The sequence below is a fragment of the Petromyzon marinus genome, chromosome 49, assembly GCF_048934315.1.
Source record: "Petromyzon marinus isolate PM22_M1 ecotype Great Lakes invasive population chromosome 49, UKy_Petmar_22M1.pri1.0, whole genome shotgun sequence".
In the NCBI taxonomy this organism is placed as follows: domain Eukaryota; kingdom Metazoa; phylum Chordata; class Hyperoartia; order Petromyzontiformes; family Petromyzontidae; genus Petromyzon; species Petromyzon marinus.
This window is the reverse complement of record NC_133715.1, coordinates 1,989,882-2,007,812: the sequence shown is the minus strand read 5'-3', so window position 1 is coordinate 2,007,812 and position 17,931 is coordinate 1,989,882. Positions and strand designations below refer to the sequence as shown.

Below are 17,931 nucleotides of genomic sequence, written 5' to 3'. Positions count from 1 at the left end.
CTGGCCATTGACAGCACGGGGGGACTGGTGGATGGGGCGAGTGTAGTTCGAGACTACTCTGGGGGGGGGCTGTGGGATGGGGCGAGTGTAGTTCGAGACTATTCTGGGGGGGGATGGGCGGGGCGGTTCGAGACTATTCTGGGTGACCAGCTCTCGTGTCGTGAACCCAGGTTACCCGACCTCGCGCAGCTTCAACAACACAAACCAGAGAAATCCAGTTCAGCCAGGTGAATGAATCAGGTGACACGCCTTGACGCCCACGCACACCTGAGTGTTTCCACCTGTCGGGCCGTCATTACCCTGACCCCACCCCACCCGCCCGACACCCCCCGGCCCCCTCCCTCCAACCCCACCCCAAACGCCCCCTCCGCCACCGCACTCTATAAATCTCCCCGGAGCGCGACCTCTGGCAGACTCGGCGACGACGCGTTACCCAGCAGGTGAGTGCCGTTGGGCGGGTGGTGGGGTCCACGCTGGGTGGGTGGTGCCTTTTGAACGCGCGCTGTCACTGCCGTCTGTCTCGTGCAATGCGTGCTCGAAATAACGTGGACGGATATAGCGGGTTTTACATATGACGATGGGGGGGGCATCGCATTATTTTTAAAAGATATAGAATTGCGCTAGCGAAGCTCAAAGACTCCACAGCGCGCAGAGCAATGCCGCCGCTGCTGTTGAAGCTGCGTTCCCACGCTGCTAATGCGGGAGCGACCCGTGCCGTGCAGGCCCGGTTGGGCTCTCCCCTGCACGGCGACCCGGGTAGCGGTAGATCGTGCGGTTTCACAATTGTACCGTGATCTTGGATGGTAGTCATCGGTGTGTGTTTATTTAATCAAATATTTAAATTTGATTGATTCTGATATCTGTATTATATATAAAACCAAGAAGACAAAAATAAGCGTATAACATTACACGTTGTGAACGAGATATTTTTCCTGATGGAAATAGCGGAGTCTTGTTACGACAACGGATATATAATGGGTATTATATATAATTAAATGGATAGGTGTAGATAATACAATGGGTATAAGCATTATATATAATAAAATGGATAGGTGTAGATAATACAATGGGTATAAGCATTATATATAATGAAATGGATAGGTGTAGATAATACAATGGGTATACGCATTATATATAATGAAATGGATAGGTGTAGATAATACAATGGGTATAAGCATTATATAATGCAATGGATAGGTGTAGATAATGCAATGGGTATAAGCATTATTGATAATGCAATGGATAGGTGTAGTAGATAGCGCAATGGGTATAAGCATTATATATAATGCAATGGATAGGTGCATATAATGCAATGGGTATAAGCATTATATATAATGCAATGGATAGGTATATATAATGCAATGGGTATAAGCATTATATAATGCAATGGATAGGTGTAGTAGATAATGCAATGGGTATAAGCATTATATATAATGCAATGGATAGGTGTAGTAGATAATGCAATGGGTATAAGCATTATATATAATGCAATGGATAGGTGTAGTAGATAATGCAATGGGTATAAGCATTATATAATGCAATGGATAGGTGTAGTAGATAATGCAATGGGTAGGCGTATATAATTAAATGTATGTTGAACTTCTATACAATGGGTACGCATTATATGTAACGCAATGGGTAGGCACGACAGTTAATGCAATGGATGGGCAAAGATAATACAATGGGGAGATATAGATATTACAATGGGTATGAATTATAGACAATGCATGGGTAGGCACCATAGATAATACAATGGATAGCAATGATAGATAATACAATGGATAGCAATGATAGATAATACAATGGTATACATTATTGATGATACCGCGGGCAGTATTAATACTCGAGGTAATACTGTGGGGGGTGGCACTGACCGTACGCGCCGTCGGCTTCTCGGTGAACGTTAAAGATCCTGTGACGTCATTCTAAATGTCTCGGCCATTTGTGGGGCCGGTCACTGTTAAAATTTACCGTAAAAAAATGTCTATAAATGACCCGGTTGGAATCACAGCGACGCATTCCTTGCAAAGTATTATCATCATCATCATCATCCTGATTATTATTGTTAAGGCTGAGTCGACCTATGGGAGTGGCTCAAAACCGGTTCATATCGCAATTGCCACTGCGCCCACCACTGCGCCACCGCTCTCCGTAAGATGAAAGAACAGCCGCCATCCACCACTTGTCGAGGCGGTGGTGATGTTGTCACGTGTGCCATGTTCGGTGCACTTGAATGTCGATCGCGTGAGGCATGGAATGCTCGCTGCTGGTAGGAAGTCACGAGTCGGACCCGGGTGTTGTGGCAATATCAAAGCAGATCCCCCCCCCCCCTATAGCCTCAGCAGGCTTGTGGGCCAAGTGCTGTTAGCGAGTAGCACCGATGCAGGCTGGCACGGCACACGAGGGGGTGGGTGTCCAGCTCCACACCCGGCCGCCTTTGTCTCCCCAGTGGCGATGTTTACATACTGGTACTCGCTTAGGGCTGAGTCGACCTGGGGGGGGGGGGGGGGGTAGAACCCAGGACCGGTTCAAATGTTCGCCTCTGATATCGGTCGTGAGCGAGAATCGTAGCACAGTGCGCTAACCACTGCGCCACAGCTCAACACAAAGGCGCATGCAGCTTGTGTCGCAGCATAAAGTGCCAAGTCACGATTGATACCCGAAGCGTTGCCCGTGAAATGTATTATGCATGTCCAGATACACTCTGTGTATGTGCCTATGTATGCATGCAATGTAGTGTACATGCGTGTACGAGTGGGTGTGGCGGTACTGGGCCTTCCCTAGGGCGACTCAGCCTCAAATGAGGACTGTATCTGGTGCGGTGTGTAAACATCGCCGCTGGAGAGACAAAGACGGCCGGGCGTTGTGCTCGTTACCTGCCCCCTCGTGTGCTGTGCCGGCCGTCATAGGTGCTACTCGCTAACAGCACTTGCCCAACACTTTCTTAATGCAATACGGGGGCATCTTTGTCGCAGTATCTCTGATGCATCTGCCAGCCATTTCAGTCGGTCAACCCACGGCCATCTGGGTCTGCCCCGCGACCTCCTGGCAGCGAGCCTTCGACACTTCAACGTGCACGTAGCCTGGCACAAGCGCCGAGGCGTACATCACCGCCAGTGAGTGGCGGCTGCTGTTGTATCTCTGCCGGCGTTCGCGTGTGTTGCCCTATGGGACCAGACTGAGCCCTTCCTGGGAATGTGGAATTTCCACGACTGGCTCGGAGCTACGCAGGGCCGTTTGAGCAGAGATGCACGTTGAACAACTTTTTTTACACGCTTTTATTTAACTCACTCTGTTGTTGTATCCTCAAATCTTGTAACTCAGTTTTAACCCACTTCCCAATGTGGTATCGACTGCAAACTTGGTATACTTATGTCATACTGATGACAATACTATATTCTATCATGAGAAAATAAAAAAATATTTTTAAACAATCTTTTTACACGCTTTATATTAACTCACTGTCTGTTGTTGTCGTATCCTCAAATCTTTTAACTCAATTTTAGCCCACTTTCCCAATGTGATGTCGACTGCAAACTTGGTATACTTATGTGATACTCATAACAATACTACAATCTATAAAAAACAATTTTACCATATTTTTTTTATATATGTTTGGGCTTGGCTCTAATTGTCCACGCTCAACTAACGTTGGCTGTAAAGCACCAGAAGGGCCGTTGCCCTGAGTAAGCTGGGGCTGTATTGCCGTGTATTGGGAATAAAAGTGTTGCCTCCAAGATCAGTCTCCGACGGCTCTAGAACTCACTACACTACACAAGTACAAATTGCAAAAGTGCATCATTGTGTTTAGTTTGGTGTCCTTCCTCCGCACTTCCGATTAGCACGGTTGGCTACGTACGGTGTGATAGAAGTTCAACAAACGTGTCATGCCGATATTTCAACACGAAATGCAAGCTGGGGGAAGGGACCAAAAAACTGTCCCAGACCACACCAAGACAACCCACAGTCGTCCCTCAATAAAACAGCACATTGAAATGGAACTATCGATGACTTGGCAGGGAGGCTCCTCAAGAGGAGTCTTGAGACTCCGTGAGGCTCTCCTGGGTAACCAATCGGAGCACCGTGCTTCACAAAAATACGGGCGATAATAAAAACACCGCACCCATCTCCAAGTCACTTGAAATGCTTAAAATACCAGCAGAGACGCACCCAAGCAGGAATGCGAAGAATTCAGAAAAATCCTCTCCTAAGCAACAAACACCACCGCTACCACCAAAGACAAAGATACCCCCCCCCCCCACCGTATTGCCTTAACAGACTTGGAGCAAGTGATGTGAGCGAGTAGCAACTATGAAGGCCGGAAGGGCCCGCAGGGAGGTGGCTGGCTAGCATCACGCCTGGCCACCTTTGCTTCCCTCATGGCAATGTTTACACACTGCACCAGCTTCTCATTTGCGGCTGAGTTGACTCGGGAGAGGCCCAGGACCGGTTCGGATGATTATCACCGTCGTTGACCGTCAGCGGCTCTACCAACAAATTGCCCGAGCTCTGCAGTCCTCTACATATTAGCCTGGTTTTTGTTGTTGGTGGTGTGAGATGGCAACACTCGATCCCACACAGGCAGGAACCGATGTCTGTGCCGCCGTCTCCTGGCCAAGCCAGGTAATGGCTCCTCCTCGACCCCTACGGGAAGGGAGGTTCCCAACATCCGTGTGTGTCTCTGTGTGATCCACCAACCCTCGCTGCCGACTCCACAGTGCTGTAGCACAGGCGAAACACGTGGTGCACAGCCACCTTGGTTCATTGCCAAGCCTCCAGAAAGCATTAGCGCACCACAATGTTCCAAGCCACGCATCGGCTGGCCTCATCCGTATTTGTTGTGTGGGTTGGGCCACGTGGTAGGCGCGAGCCAAAAAAATGCTGTCATCAACTCCTCCGCCACCCGACAACGATTGTCGCCTTTGCACAGAGGGGAATAATGCGTGACTAATGTAGCGGTCACATTCTGACTGACTAAAGCTCCCACTCCTTTGGACCTTAGTTGCCAGCATACCCTTTCTGGCAACATTGCAGGGGGTGTTAAGATGTTGAAACACCAAATGGACACCTATTACAAGACATCAAGGATGCATTAATCACAACAACCGCCAATCGCCACTAAGTGGCGATGACGTTGCCACGGCGCTTGTGCCAGGATGGGTGCACTTTAAGACCACGTGAAGTGTCGAACGCGCGCCGGCAGGAGGTCACGGGACAGACCCAGGTGCCATGGGTTGACTTACTGAGATGAGTGGCAGATGCACCACCTGTGCCCCCTAATGTGCCAACTAAAACGCATTAACTACCCACACTTGTGGTAAATCATTCCAGCAAATATGCTTTCATAATGTTGGCATAGTCCTTGAAACTGATGGCCTGCACCAGAGCTTATACAGCCTCCTTCATGGTGTCGTCTCACCTGTGCAATAGAGGAAAGAACGCAAAAAGGCGAACAGCACAAGGACAATGCAAACAAATCAGTTTTCGTTGTGTGTGTTTAGTTTGTTGTCTTTCCCAAGCAAACATCTTTGGTTGGATATGACACTCGTGAGACTAGGTCATACAAAAGCGGTCTCTGGTGTAGGCCAATCATTTTAAAAGACAATGCATAGATATTGTCAGAACATATTTGTTTGCATGTACGTGTGGTTAATGCAGACTCGATTCCTTGCAGAAAGGTTTATATTTGGTGTTTGAGCATCTTAACACCTCATATTTTATTGCTAGAAAAGGATAAAACCGATTCCTATTTTCTATACGTTGCTCCTGGCAAAAAAGGATCTCCAGTGACAACGCAGCAGCATCACGGATCTGGGGGGAACCGACTGAACGGGATGATCCGTGTAACAAATACAACAAATACATGAAAACTCAACGCTTCCCCCCCCCCCAGCAACCCACTGCCCTTACCGATCATCGGCTGCCACTTCACCAAGCATTGGCTTCAACTCGAGCGAGCCTCGACTCTGCCGATGAGACACTGAATTGTCGAAACCGCTCCAGAATTGAAGCAATGACGCAGAAATGCTGCGCCTCCCAGAAAGAGGACTGTGTGGCTGATGGGATGTCTAGAAAGGAAATACTGTCGTGGTCTATGTGAGAGGGGGCAGATACTCTGTGCACTGTACGTAACTAACCGTGCTAATCGGAGGTGCGGCGGGGGGGGGGCACACCAAACTAAACACAAAAAGCAGAGCTACAAAGTTACTTATTAATCATAAACGCCGTCGTTATGTTTGTGTTGCCGTTAACTTGGGGGGAGGGGGGGGTTGCAGTAAAGTGAGGTGTGGCAATGACAGTGATGGCGGTGGATGGAGGCTTACGTAGCGCTCGGGAGGCGATAAGGCCATTGGGCACATTCCCACGTTGCATCGCTCAGCAAACGTACGTGGTGGCGAAGCCTCCGCAGAGCAGAGTTCGGAATGTGCCTAACGCGTCATCAATGCCCTCAGCGGCCACATCACAATCACAATATAGCCTTTACCGATGTATACTGGTCAATGATTCACAATCTCAATATAGCCTTAACAGGCAGCACCGAATGAAGTGAAGGCAGGCACGGCACACGAAGGGGTGGCCGACACCACGCCCGGCCGCATTTGTCTTCCCAGTGGTGATGATTACACACTGCACCAGATACTGACTAACCCGTCCGCACCCCCCCACACCCCCGGTGCAGTAATCGATGCACACTAACGCGAGCGTCTTCTCTGTGATTTCTCCCGCAGATTGCCTGAAAAGAGAAATCCCGAGCAGACCTTCAGCCATGGACAAGCATTCGAGTGCGTACCCCCACCCCAGCCGCAGGGCCCTGCTCGGTGGCCTGGCCACGGTCCGTCATCGCGGGGCATAGCAGAAGGGCCTTGGCTGGCTGGCAGGATGCGGTAGTGGTTCTCAAATGTGTTTGACCGCTGTACTCTCCCTCGTTGAATTTTGTTTCAATCGAGTAGTAACCCCCCCCCCCCCCCACTCTTGCCCGACCCAACGTGAGAGAGAGAGAGAAATTAATGTACGAATAATGAACATCAATATTTTAACAAATTGTCCATTTTGTGAGGTCTCCCTAAACTAGCTGGTAACTGATTACTCTTGGAAACCTGCATTGTTTATGATCAACGAGTTTATACAAGTCGTTTTGCATCGGTCTAGGTTACCATATTGGTTCAAATGTTATCGCAGTTATTTATTATTGGCAGATTCGCATAGACGATCGTTCACCAATGACTCTTGCGTATACGACAGACTTTCACACGCGTATAAAATCACCTCACGTTATCACGTTACCCCCCCCACTGCTAGTGTAGAGCGAAGTCCTCGTGGTTATTGTGACGTGGAATCACGCAGACTCACGTGGAGGAGACAACGCCCCGGTCCGGTGTTGCCCCTCCGCCACGACATTTCGTGAGCGTTGCCACAACGCCCGAGTCCCCCAGTTGTGGCAAATGACCGATGGCAAATAAGCAGTGGCATAGTAATTTACATCATCAGTTCTGAGCGGGGGGCTGCGGCAGTCGGTCAGGTGGAGGCCCCACTACTGTGCTTGAGAACATATCTCGTGGTGTGAAAAACGAGAATAGGTTTTATCCTCTTCTGGCGATAAAATAGGTATTACGATGTTCAAACTCCAAATGGATACCGTTTGCAAGGAATAAAGTCCGCGTTAACCACACGTACTTGTGCGAGAAGCGCGGGGCGGGAAGCGTGGGGCAGGAAGTGCAGGAAGCACGGGGCGGGAAGTTTGGGGTGGGAAGTGCGGGGGGAAGGAAGTGCAGGAAGCGTGGGGCAGAAAGTGCTGGAAGCACGGGGCGGGAAGTGAGGGAAGTTTGGGGTGGGAAGTGCGGGGGGAAGGAAGTGCAGGAAGCGTGGGGCAGGAAGTGCTGGAAGCACGGGGCGGGAAGTGAGGGAAGTTTGGTGGGAAGTGCGGGGGGAAGGAAGTGCAGGAAGCACGGGGCGGGAAGTGAGGGAAGTTTGGGGTGGGAAGTGCGGGGGGAAGGAAGTGCAGGAAGCACGGGGCGGGAAGTGCAGGAAGCACGGGGCGGGAAGTGAGGGAAGCACGGGGCGGGAAGTGTGGGAAGTTTGGGACGGGAAGTGCGGGGGGAAGGAAGTGCAGGAAGCACGGGGCAGGAAGTGCGGTGAGTGCGGGAAGCGTGGGGTGGGAAGTGCAGGGGGCGGGAACTGCGGGAAAGGCGGGAAGTGCGGGGGACGAGAAGAGTGGGATGGGAAGCTCGGTGCGGCAAGCGCGGTGGGCTGCAGCGTGCGGTGTGTGTTGTGTGTTGCAGAGTGCGGAGAGAAGGACAAGGACAAGCATTGCAAGGGCAAGAAGAAGGAAGGGGTGAGGCCCAACGCAGCCACAAGCACGCACGAGGGAACTCCACAACAGCGAGAGCCTTCTCGATAGTGACGCGAGTGATAATTACATGAGCTGGGTGAGAGGGGGAGGATGTTCTTATTCAGGTTTTAAAGTTGATTTTGTTTCACCAAGCTGAGAATTCAGGAGACCAGAATAGAGTCCCACTAATGAGAGTGGGTGGGTGGGTTGGTGAGTGAGTGGGTGTGTGAGTGTGTGAGCGAGCGAGTAGGTCATTGGTTGAATGAGATGCCGAGGGAGGGGGTTAAGTCGAGTTGGCTTTGTGTCGCCACGTGAGGATTCAAGAGTCCAGGATAAGGTCTCACTCGCAACAGGCGGCCAGAATGCCAACAAAATTACAAAAAGTCAAAACAAACAAATTGAGCAAATAGAAATTGGTGCAAACTGCCTCGCATGATGATGATGATGAGAAATGAAAGATATCGCACAAACGTAAATCAATGTTCAATAATAAATTGCATGCAGCACAAGTGGACGTTAAGTGGGGCGGTGTGATGTTCAGATGAGGCAGTGTGAGCGATGTTGGGGTGACACGGGCCCGTCTGTGTGTGTCTGTCCGTCTGTTACAGAGCTCCAGCTCGTCATCTGACAGCGACGATGGCAAGGTAACTTCCGATCAGCATCTCCTCGTTCGTTGCTGCCACCCTAGCTTTCAGCACAAAGTGGTGCCGATTTTACTCGACCCCTCCCATGTAGCTGGAGGCGATGGTTGATCGCGATCAATGCTGAGCTTATGTCGGTTAGCACGGTTGACTATGTATGGTGCGAAATTAGTTCAACGTGCATACATGCATATATCTCTCATGAATAATGCTGCTTGATTATAATTCTGCTCGTTTACCCAGGATAGTCTCACCGATTCTCAAGACCTTTTCAGAAGGATGCTGGCCAGGTTTTAACCGTGGAGGGGGGTGGGGGGATGCTGCCGCTGTGTGTGATCCCAATTGAGTAATTTGCAGGTTATTTTTTTTTCAGCATTGGAATGTTTTGCCAGCGCCAATTGTGTTTCTTTATCCATGGGAAGTAAAACCAAGGAAGCCGTGCAGAACAGGGGGAGAACAGACCAACTCCGCAGAGACTGGCACCCGAGTCGGGAATTCGAACCCATGCTTTTCTCGGCTGTGAGGCACGGGTATTACCATTGCTCTGCCATTCCGCCGCCCAACGGTTGATGCTGCTGATGATGAGGATGATCTATCCATCCTGTGGGCAGTGTAATATAGAGGCGTCAGTGACTCAAATTAATGATTCCAGCTCCCAACCAATAACCCCCACTCCTCCGATTAGCATGGTTGGCTATATACGGTGCGAAAGAGGTTCAACTTACATATACACATACAATAGCGGACAGCAGCAGCAATAGCCACTTGACTTGCTGTTCCCGGTGGAACGCACTAACTTCAGGCTCGCGATGCCGTCAAAGTTGAACCCCGATGTCACTAAAATATACCATGAACTACGCAACAACTCGGCCCCCAAGTCACGTCGTCTCGTCATATCGAAGATGCGAAGCAGATATTGAGCCTGGCTATTGCTCGGATGGGTGAACGCGGGGTAACCCCGACCACGAACGTAACCGAGTGTCGTCTGTCCGCGTCGCGTGTGCTCGCAGAAGGGACACAAGGAGCACAAGGAGCACAAAGAACACAAGGACCACAAGGATCACAAGGACCACAAGGACCACAAGGACCACAAGGACAAGAAGTGCAAGGATAAGTGCAAGAACTAGGACCCCCAGCGAGAGGGACCGGCCACGAGAGCCTTACCACGTGGCCCCTCTGCGGAGTGGGCGCCCGGCCCACCACCCCCGCCCCCCCTGCTGGCTGCGCCCCCCCTTGTGTGACGTGGTGACCCTGGGTGATGTCAATGGAATAAATGTCAGTTATTGATACCTGGCTGTGTCTGCGTCATGTTGTTGTTATGATCGCGATTGTTTACCCCGGAGGAAAGCATTGCCGAATCTCAAGGCTCGCTTTCAGAAGGGTCGGGGGAGATGACCTGAACCGTTCTTCCTTCTGATATTATAAAAGCCACTGGAGCTATGACACTTTTACATCATCTAGATTGAAAACGAATTTGTTTAGAACTAGCAGGAAGTACCCGGCATTGCCCGGGTCAAAAAGGCAGACACACACAACGACTTTCATGGTAGCCATCTGGCTACCATGAAAGATTCGTTAATGAGGCTATCCACATAGACAATTTCAACCGAGAAGATGGATTCTGGCTTAGCAACCATTGGAAGGATTTGATAAACCATTTCAGATCTTCTTCTTTGGTTCTTTCGGTAAAGTCACGTAGAATGAGAATAAAATAATAAATTGATAAAATAAAATAACACAATAATATTCTCACGACGTTTCGGCCACAACACAAGTGGCCTTCATCAGGTGAAGGGACGAGACTGTCTGGTAGGACAGCGCTGGAGTGAAAGAGCCACGTTCAGATCACGGCCTTTAAGCTGTGTGAGAGGAACAAAGCGCCTTGACAAAGGTATTAGCATATAATTTAGCATTGAAATGGCTGAATGATTAGCTTGTGACTGGTCACAGAAATAGTTATGTTAAAAGTTAAAGCATACACATCCGCAGAGGCACCCCTTGACAATGGAATTAGCATAGAATTTAGCATTGAAATTGCTAAGTTAAACCATACACATCTGCAGAGGCACCCCTTGACAATGGAATTAGCATAGAATTTAGCATTGAAATAGCTGAGTGATTAGCTTGTAACTGCTCACAGAAATAGCTACGTTAAAGTCAGACCATACACATTCACCGAGGCACTTAGTACAAATCAAACAGGAGAATTTAGCATTGAAATAACTAGGAGAATTTAGCATTGAAATAACTGAGTGATTAGCTTGTGACTGGTCACAGAAATGACTATGTTGAAGTCAAGGCCTACACATCTGAGCTATTCACAGTACTATATAGTGAACCAATAAAAACTAAAATATAAATTACCTTAATGTTATCAATAAACTCTATATTCTCCAATCAGCTAAGCTACCAACAATAAGTCGTTATATATCACAATGCTATATGGCGAAAAAATGGGTGGATTCTTACCCTCAACTTTAGCACCACGGATAGCTACGGGCCCCGTTCAGACGGACGAGTTCGTCCATGGTCGGAACAGAGGAGGGGGAGAGAGACAGCTGCGAGGCCCTAGTACATTAAGCAGACTTGAAACACGGTAGGACGAACTCCTCTGCCGTGGCAGATCACTGTTATAATTCAGTGGGCTCACATGACATTGACTTCTCTAAGACGGATGTTCTTTGCAAACCAACCGGCTACCATGAGAGATTCGTTCATGAGGCCATTCACATATACACGCACAGAGACAATTTCAACCGAGAAGATGGATTCTGGCTTAGTAACCACTGGAAAGATGTTTTAAATCATTTCTGTTCTTAATTAATTGTATTTTTACGATGACCTTCAGACCGCAGCTCTTTCGCCAGCATTGACTCTTAATACCTCTCACACCATGGTTAATGGTATGGTTTTACAACATGGAGTATACTAGGGCCTCGCAGCTGTCTCTCTCCCCCTCCTCTGTTCCGACCATGGACGAACTCGTCCGTCTGAACGGGGCCCGTAGCTATCCGTGGTGCTAAAGTTGAGGGTAAGAATCCACCCATTTTTTCGCCATATAGCATTGTGATATATAACGACTTATTGTTGGTAGCTTAGCTGATTGGAGAATATAGAGTTTATTGATAACATTAAGGTAATTTATATTTTAGTTTTTATTGGTTCACTATATAGTACTGTGAATAGCTCAGATGTGTAGGCCTTGACTTCAACATAGTCATTTCTGTGACCAGTCACTAGCTAATCACTCAGTTATTTCAATGCTAAATTCGCCTAGTTATTTCAATGCTAAATTCTCCTGTTTGATTTGTACTAAGTGCCTCGGTGAATGTGTATGGTCTGACTTTAACGTAGCTATTTCTGTGAGCAGTTACAAGCTAATCACTCAGCTATTTCAATGCTAAATTCTATGCTAATTCCATTGTCAAGGGGTGCCTCTGCGGATGTGTATGGTTTAACTTAGCAATTTCAATGCTAAATTCTATGCTAATTCCATTGTCAAGGGGTGCCTCTGCGGATGTGTATGCTTTAACTTTTAACATAACTATTTCTGTGACCAGTCACAAGCTAATCATTCAGCCATTTCAATGCTAAATTATATGCTAATACCTTTGTCAAGGCGCTTTGTTCCTCTCACACAGCTTAAAGGCCGTGATCTGAACGTGGCTCTTTCACTCCAGCGCTGTCCTACCAGACGGTCTCGTCCCTTCACCTGATGAAGGCCGCTTGTGTTGTGGCCGAAACGTCGTGAGAATATTATTGTGTTATTTTATTTTATCAATTTATTATTTTATTCTCATTCTACGTGACTTTACCGAAAGAACCAAAGAAGATGAATCATTGCAGTCACGAAAGCTTTAAATCGAAACATTTCAGATCTTAATTGATTGTTCACGCTTACGGTGGCTTTCAGACTGCATCCATTATTTTCGTCTCCCCCCTCGTTTTCAAACATAGATGGACTCGTCCATCTGAATAACTGCCAAATCGCTCTCTGTGGTGCTAACGTTAAAAAAACGCCACTTTTTTCTAATTTTCTTGCTGTGGTTTTCACACCTGATGATGATTGCTTGTGTTGCAGTCGAAACGTCGTGAGAATTTTATTGTTTTATATTTTTATTTTATTGTTTCCCTTCAACGTGACTTTACCGAAAGAACCAAGAATAGGAATCCCTGCAGTCACGAAAGCTTTAAATCAAAAGTGTTAACATATTGTTGAAGCACCCTGTATAGGTGAGGGTTTGTGCGATGAAAAAAGGGACACTGCCCGAAACGTCCGTCGCAATGTATGTTTACGTACTGCATCTCTCGCAGGGTGTTAACTTACAAACTAAAACTAAACCATTTTATTTAACAGGTAATGCCCACCCCCCCCCCCCCCCCGAACTATAAGCTATTTTATTTCCAGAGGCGACCTGGCCACACACGGTCACAGCTCATTGAAGTGGCTTATAGCGTCGCACGTCAGAGTTTATAGTCGCAGCCAGATAAGCGAAATGCGTGTGTCGAAATGTGGAGGGGAAAACCGGAGGAGACCCGGAGAAAAATCAGCGTGACCACCAGAACGTTCAAAAACCTCGTGACCACTCCAAATATATACCAGTATATATCGGTAATGAAGATAACGTCTCCTCGTCACCGTGGCGCACCAAAAACCTGTTATGAGATTTCTCAAGTGTATTCGTCCTCACCCTTACTCATGTGCAAAGACAAAGATCCCCCGTATTGAGTTTAACAGACTTTGGGCAAGGGCCGTCAACGAGCACCTATGAAGGACAGAACGGCACACGAGGAGGGGTGGGTGGCCAGCACCACGCCCGGCTGCTTTTGTCTTCCCAGTGGCGTTGTTTTACAAACCGCACTAGGAACTCATTTGAGGCTGAGTCGGCTTAGGGGAGGGCCAGGACCGGTTCAGACATTCGTCACTGGTGTTGACTGTGAGCGGGAATTGAACCCGGGTGGCTGGGTTTGTAGCGCAGCGCGCTAAACGCTACACTACCGCTCCCCATACAAAAACAAAGATCCCCTGTATAGCCTGTAACAGACTGTTGGGACGAGCGCTGTGAGCGAGCACGGCACACACTCACACGCTACTCCACCTGGCCGATACGCACTTCAGTGCTCCACGCAATCATTTACGTGGGACTGCAATAATGAAGACGATAGCCAATGATTCTATGACAACAGAAATTAATGATGGCCAATGATTCAATCATAACAGTAATAAATGATGGCCAATGATTCAATGAAAACAGAAATTAATGATGGCCAATGATTCAATTATAACATAAATTAATGATGGTCAATGATTCAATTATAACAGAAATTAATGATGGCCAATGATTCAATTATTATAGAAATTAATGATAGCCAATGATAAAATTATAACATAAATTAATAATAGCTAATGATTCAATTATAACAGAAATTAATGATAGCCAATGATTCAATTATAACATAAATTAATGATAGCCAATGATCCAATTATAACAGAAATTAATGATAGCTAATTATTCAATTATAACAGAAATTAATGATAGCCAATGATTCAATTATAACATAAATTAATGATAGCCAATGATTCAATTATAATAGAAATTAATGAGAAAGAAAGATTCGATTATAATAGAAATTAATAATAGCCAATGATTCAATTATAATATAAATTAATGAGAGCCAATGATTCAATTATAGAAATTAATGATAGCCAATTATTCAATTATAACAAAAAATAATGATAGCCAATTATTCAATTATAACAGAAATTAATGATAGTCAATGATTCAATTATAATATAAATTAATGATAGCCAATGATTCAAAATGATAGCCAATTATTCAATTATAACAGAAATTAATGATAGCCAATGATTCAATTATAATATAAATTAATGATAGCCAATGATTCAAAATGATAGCCAATTATTCAATTTTAACAGAAAATAATGAGAAAGAAAGATTCGATTATAATAGAAATTAATAATAGCCAATGATTCAATTATAACAGAAATTAATGATAGCCAATGATTCAATTATAATAGAAATTAATGATAGCCAATGATTCAAAATGATAGCCAATTATTCAATTATAACAGAAATTAATGATAGCCAATGATTAAATTATAACAGAAATTAATGATAGCCAATGATTCAACTATAACAGAAATTAATGATAGGCAATGATTCAATTATAACATAAATTAATGATAGCCAATGATTCAATTATAACATAAATTAATGATAGCCAATGATTCAATTATAACAGAATTAATGATAGACAATGATTAAATTATAAAATAAATTAATGATAGCCAATGATTCAATTATAACAGAAATTAATTATATCCAATGATTCAATAATAACATAAATTAATGATAGCCAATGATTCAATTATAAAAGAAATTAATGATAGCCAATGATTCAATTATAACATAAATTATGATAGCCAATGATTCAATTATAACAGAAATTAATGATAGCCAATGATTCAATCATAATATAAATTAATGTGAGTCAATGGTTCAATTATAATATAAATTAATGATAGCCAATTATTCAATTATAACAGAAATTAATGATAGTCAATGATTCAATTATAAAATAAATTAATGATAGCCAATTATTCAATTATAACATAAATTATTGATAGCCAATGATTCAATTATAACAGAAATTAATGATAGCCAATGATTCAATTATAAAATAAATTAATGATAGCCAATGATTCAATTATAACAGAAATTAATTATATCCAATGATTCAATAATAACATCAATTAACGATAGCCAATGATTCAATTATAACAGAAATTAATGATAGCCAATGATTCAATTATAACATAAATTATGATAGCCAATGATTCAATTATAACAGAAATTAATGATAGCCAATGATTCAATTATAATATAAATTAATGTGAGTCAATGATTCAATTAAAATATAAATTAATGATAGCCAATTATTCAATTATAACAGAAATTAATGATAGCCAATGATTCAATTATAACAGTAATTAATGATAGTCAATGATTCAATTATAACAGAAATTAATGATAAAGAAAGATTTGATTATAATAGAAGTTAATAACAGCCAATGATTCAATTATAATAGAAATTAATGATAGCCAATGATTCAATTATGATATAAATTAATGATAGCCAATGATTCAAAATGATAGCCAATGATTCAATTATAACAGAAATTAATAATAGCCAATGATTTAATTATAACAGAAATTAATGATAGCCAATGATTCAACTATAACATAAATTAATGATAGCCAATGATTCAATTATAATAAAAATTAATGTTAGCCAATGATTAAATTATAACAGAAATTAATTATAGCCAATGATTAAATTATAACAGAAATTAATGCTAGCCAATGATTAAATTATAACAGAAACTAATGATAGCCAATGATGCAATGATAATACTTCATGAAAGCCAATGATTCAATAACAATAATTAACGATAGCCAATTATTCATTGACAATACTAATAAGTAATATTTAAAAAAACTTTTTTTCAAACACGCTTTAATGAAATGTACCCTACTAGTAATGGAAGAACTCCACGACTCCAGGAAGTGGTCCCGAAGCTTGCCACAACGTAAAGGGGCCGTGGTGATTTACAGCCAACTTGAGTTGAGCGTGGACAATTATACCCAAGTCGAAACATGACATGTAAAAAAGATTGTTTACATTTGTTTTTTTTTATGAATAGAATATAGTATTGTCATCAGTATGACATAAGTATACCAAGTTTGCATTCGATACCACATTGGGAAGTGGGTTAAAATTGAGTTACAAGATTTGAGGAAACGACAACAGACAGAGTGAGTGAAATAAAAGCGTGTAATAATAATAATAAAAGATATGCTCCAGTCCGAGTTTCAGTGCTGTTGACCAGACTCTCAGTGCTCAATGGGCATTGGGGCAGTGATCATCTCCCGTTTACAGCCCTGAGCGAGTGGTGGAAATTCCACATTTCTAGGCAGGGGAGTAAAGTGTATAACAATCGCACAATCGCTGTTAACATCCGCACAGAATTGAACTCGTTTTATTGGACCCAGGAGGGATGATGGGCTGAGTCAACCCCCCAACATGATTTGAACTAAAAACAAAACACTGAACTATTTTTTTCATTTTTCGAGGTAATTCCGATTGAGTTATGTAGATCTTTTTTTGAGAATCGACCTGGCCATCACAAATGATAGCTCAACGAAGTGGCTTATCACGTGGGAAATTAATGGCAGCCAAATACTCTAAACGCGTGATGTTGATTCTAAATATTGATGGAAAATCCGGAGAAAAATCCACGCGACCACGGGGGAGGGGGAGGGAGATAGAACACGCAAACTCCAAATATACAACAGGCGTCAGGGTCGGTCGGGATCGAACCGACGACCTCCTGCATGCCAGGCGAGGGAGATAACATCTCCTAGCCACCGGGGCGCCCCAACTCTGAACCTTGTGACCGCGAGCCGCGCTCGCTCTACCCGCTGAGCCAGCTGTCCCGGCTCGCGTGCACCTCTCTCTCTCTCTGCTGTGACCACAAGGACCCGCTCCCAGCTGGTATCAACCCTCTCGTTGTGAATCACCAGACGCGACAGGGCCGCCTCACCCACGCGGTGGACCGCTATTGCCCCCACCCCCCATGCCCTCTGGCTTGAGGTGGCACACACACACATCCTCAATGTGGAACTCCATGGCTCGAGAGGTCCCAATTGCCCCCCTCCCTACCTCCTTGACAACCCCCCAGTGAACACCCTTTCATGTGAGAGGTCCCTCCTGACAATTATCCCCACCCGCCAAGTGAAACATGCGTCTCGATTATTTAGATCATTCTGCTGCTATAAATGTCCACAAGACAAGAGACCGTCCATAAATGACGTCACGCACCTAGGGGAGAGGGGAGGGGGGGTCAGACATTTGTGACGATGTGTGACGAGGGGGGGG

At 44.9% G+C, this 17,931-nt stretch overlaps 1 protein-coding gene across 2 annotated transcripts; it reads left to right on the top strand.

The window, feature by feature from the left end:
* The first annotated feature begins 216 nt into the window (after positions 1-216).
* Positions 217-10,259, top strand: LOC116952988 (uncharacterized). 2 transcript variants are annotated; one of them, XM_032972774.2, is made up of 5 exons: positions 217-440; positions 6,729-6,782; positions 8,280-8,332; positions 8,938-8,973; positions 9,981-10,259. In XM_032972774.2, the coding sequence occupies exons 1-4, from the start codon at positions 232-234 to the stop codon at positions 8,955-8,957; spliced, it is 336 nt and encodes a 111-aa protein (XP_032828665.1). In that variant the 5' UTR covers positions 217-231; the 3' UTR covers positions 8,958-8,973; positions 9,981-10,259. The 2 variants fall into 2 exon arrangements, 1 of the variants encoding a protein (XP_032828665.1); XR_004404520.2 differs by lacking the exon at positions 217-440 and adding an exon at positions 3,034-3,116.
* Positions 10,260-17,931: the final 7,672 nt, after the last annotated feature.

Bases quoted from the DNA above. Each gene is read 5' to 3' on its own strand.
- LOC116952988 (XM_032972774.2), top strand. From the start codon at position 232: ATGAATCAGGTGACACGCCTTGACGCCCACGCACACCTGAGTGTTTCC. The intron at 6,783-8,279 runs GTGCGTACCCCC...TGTGTGTTGCAG, and splicing joins AGCCATGGACAAGCATTCGA to AGTGCGGAGAGAAGGACAAG. The intron at 8,333-8,937 runs GTGAGGCCCAAC...CGTCTGTTACAG, and splicing joins AGGGCAAGAAGAAGGAAGGG to AGCTCCAGCTCGTCATCTGA.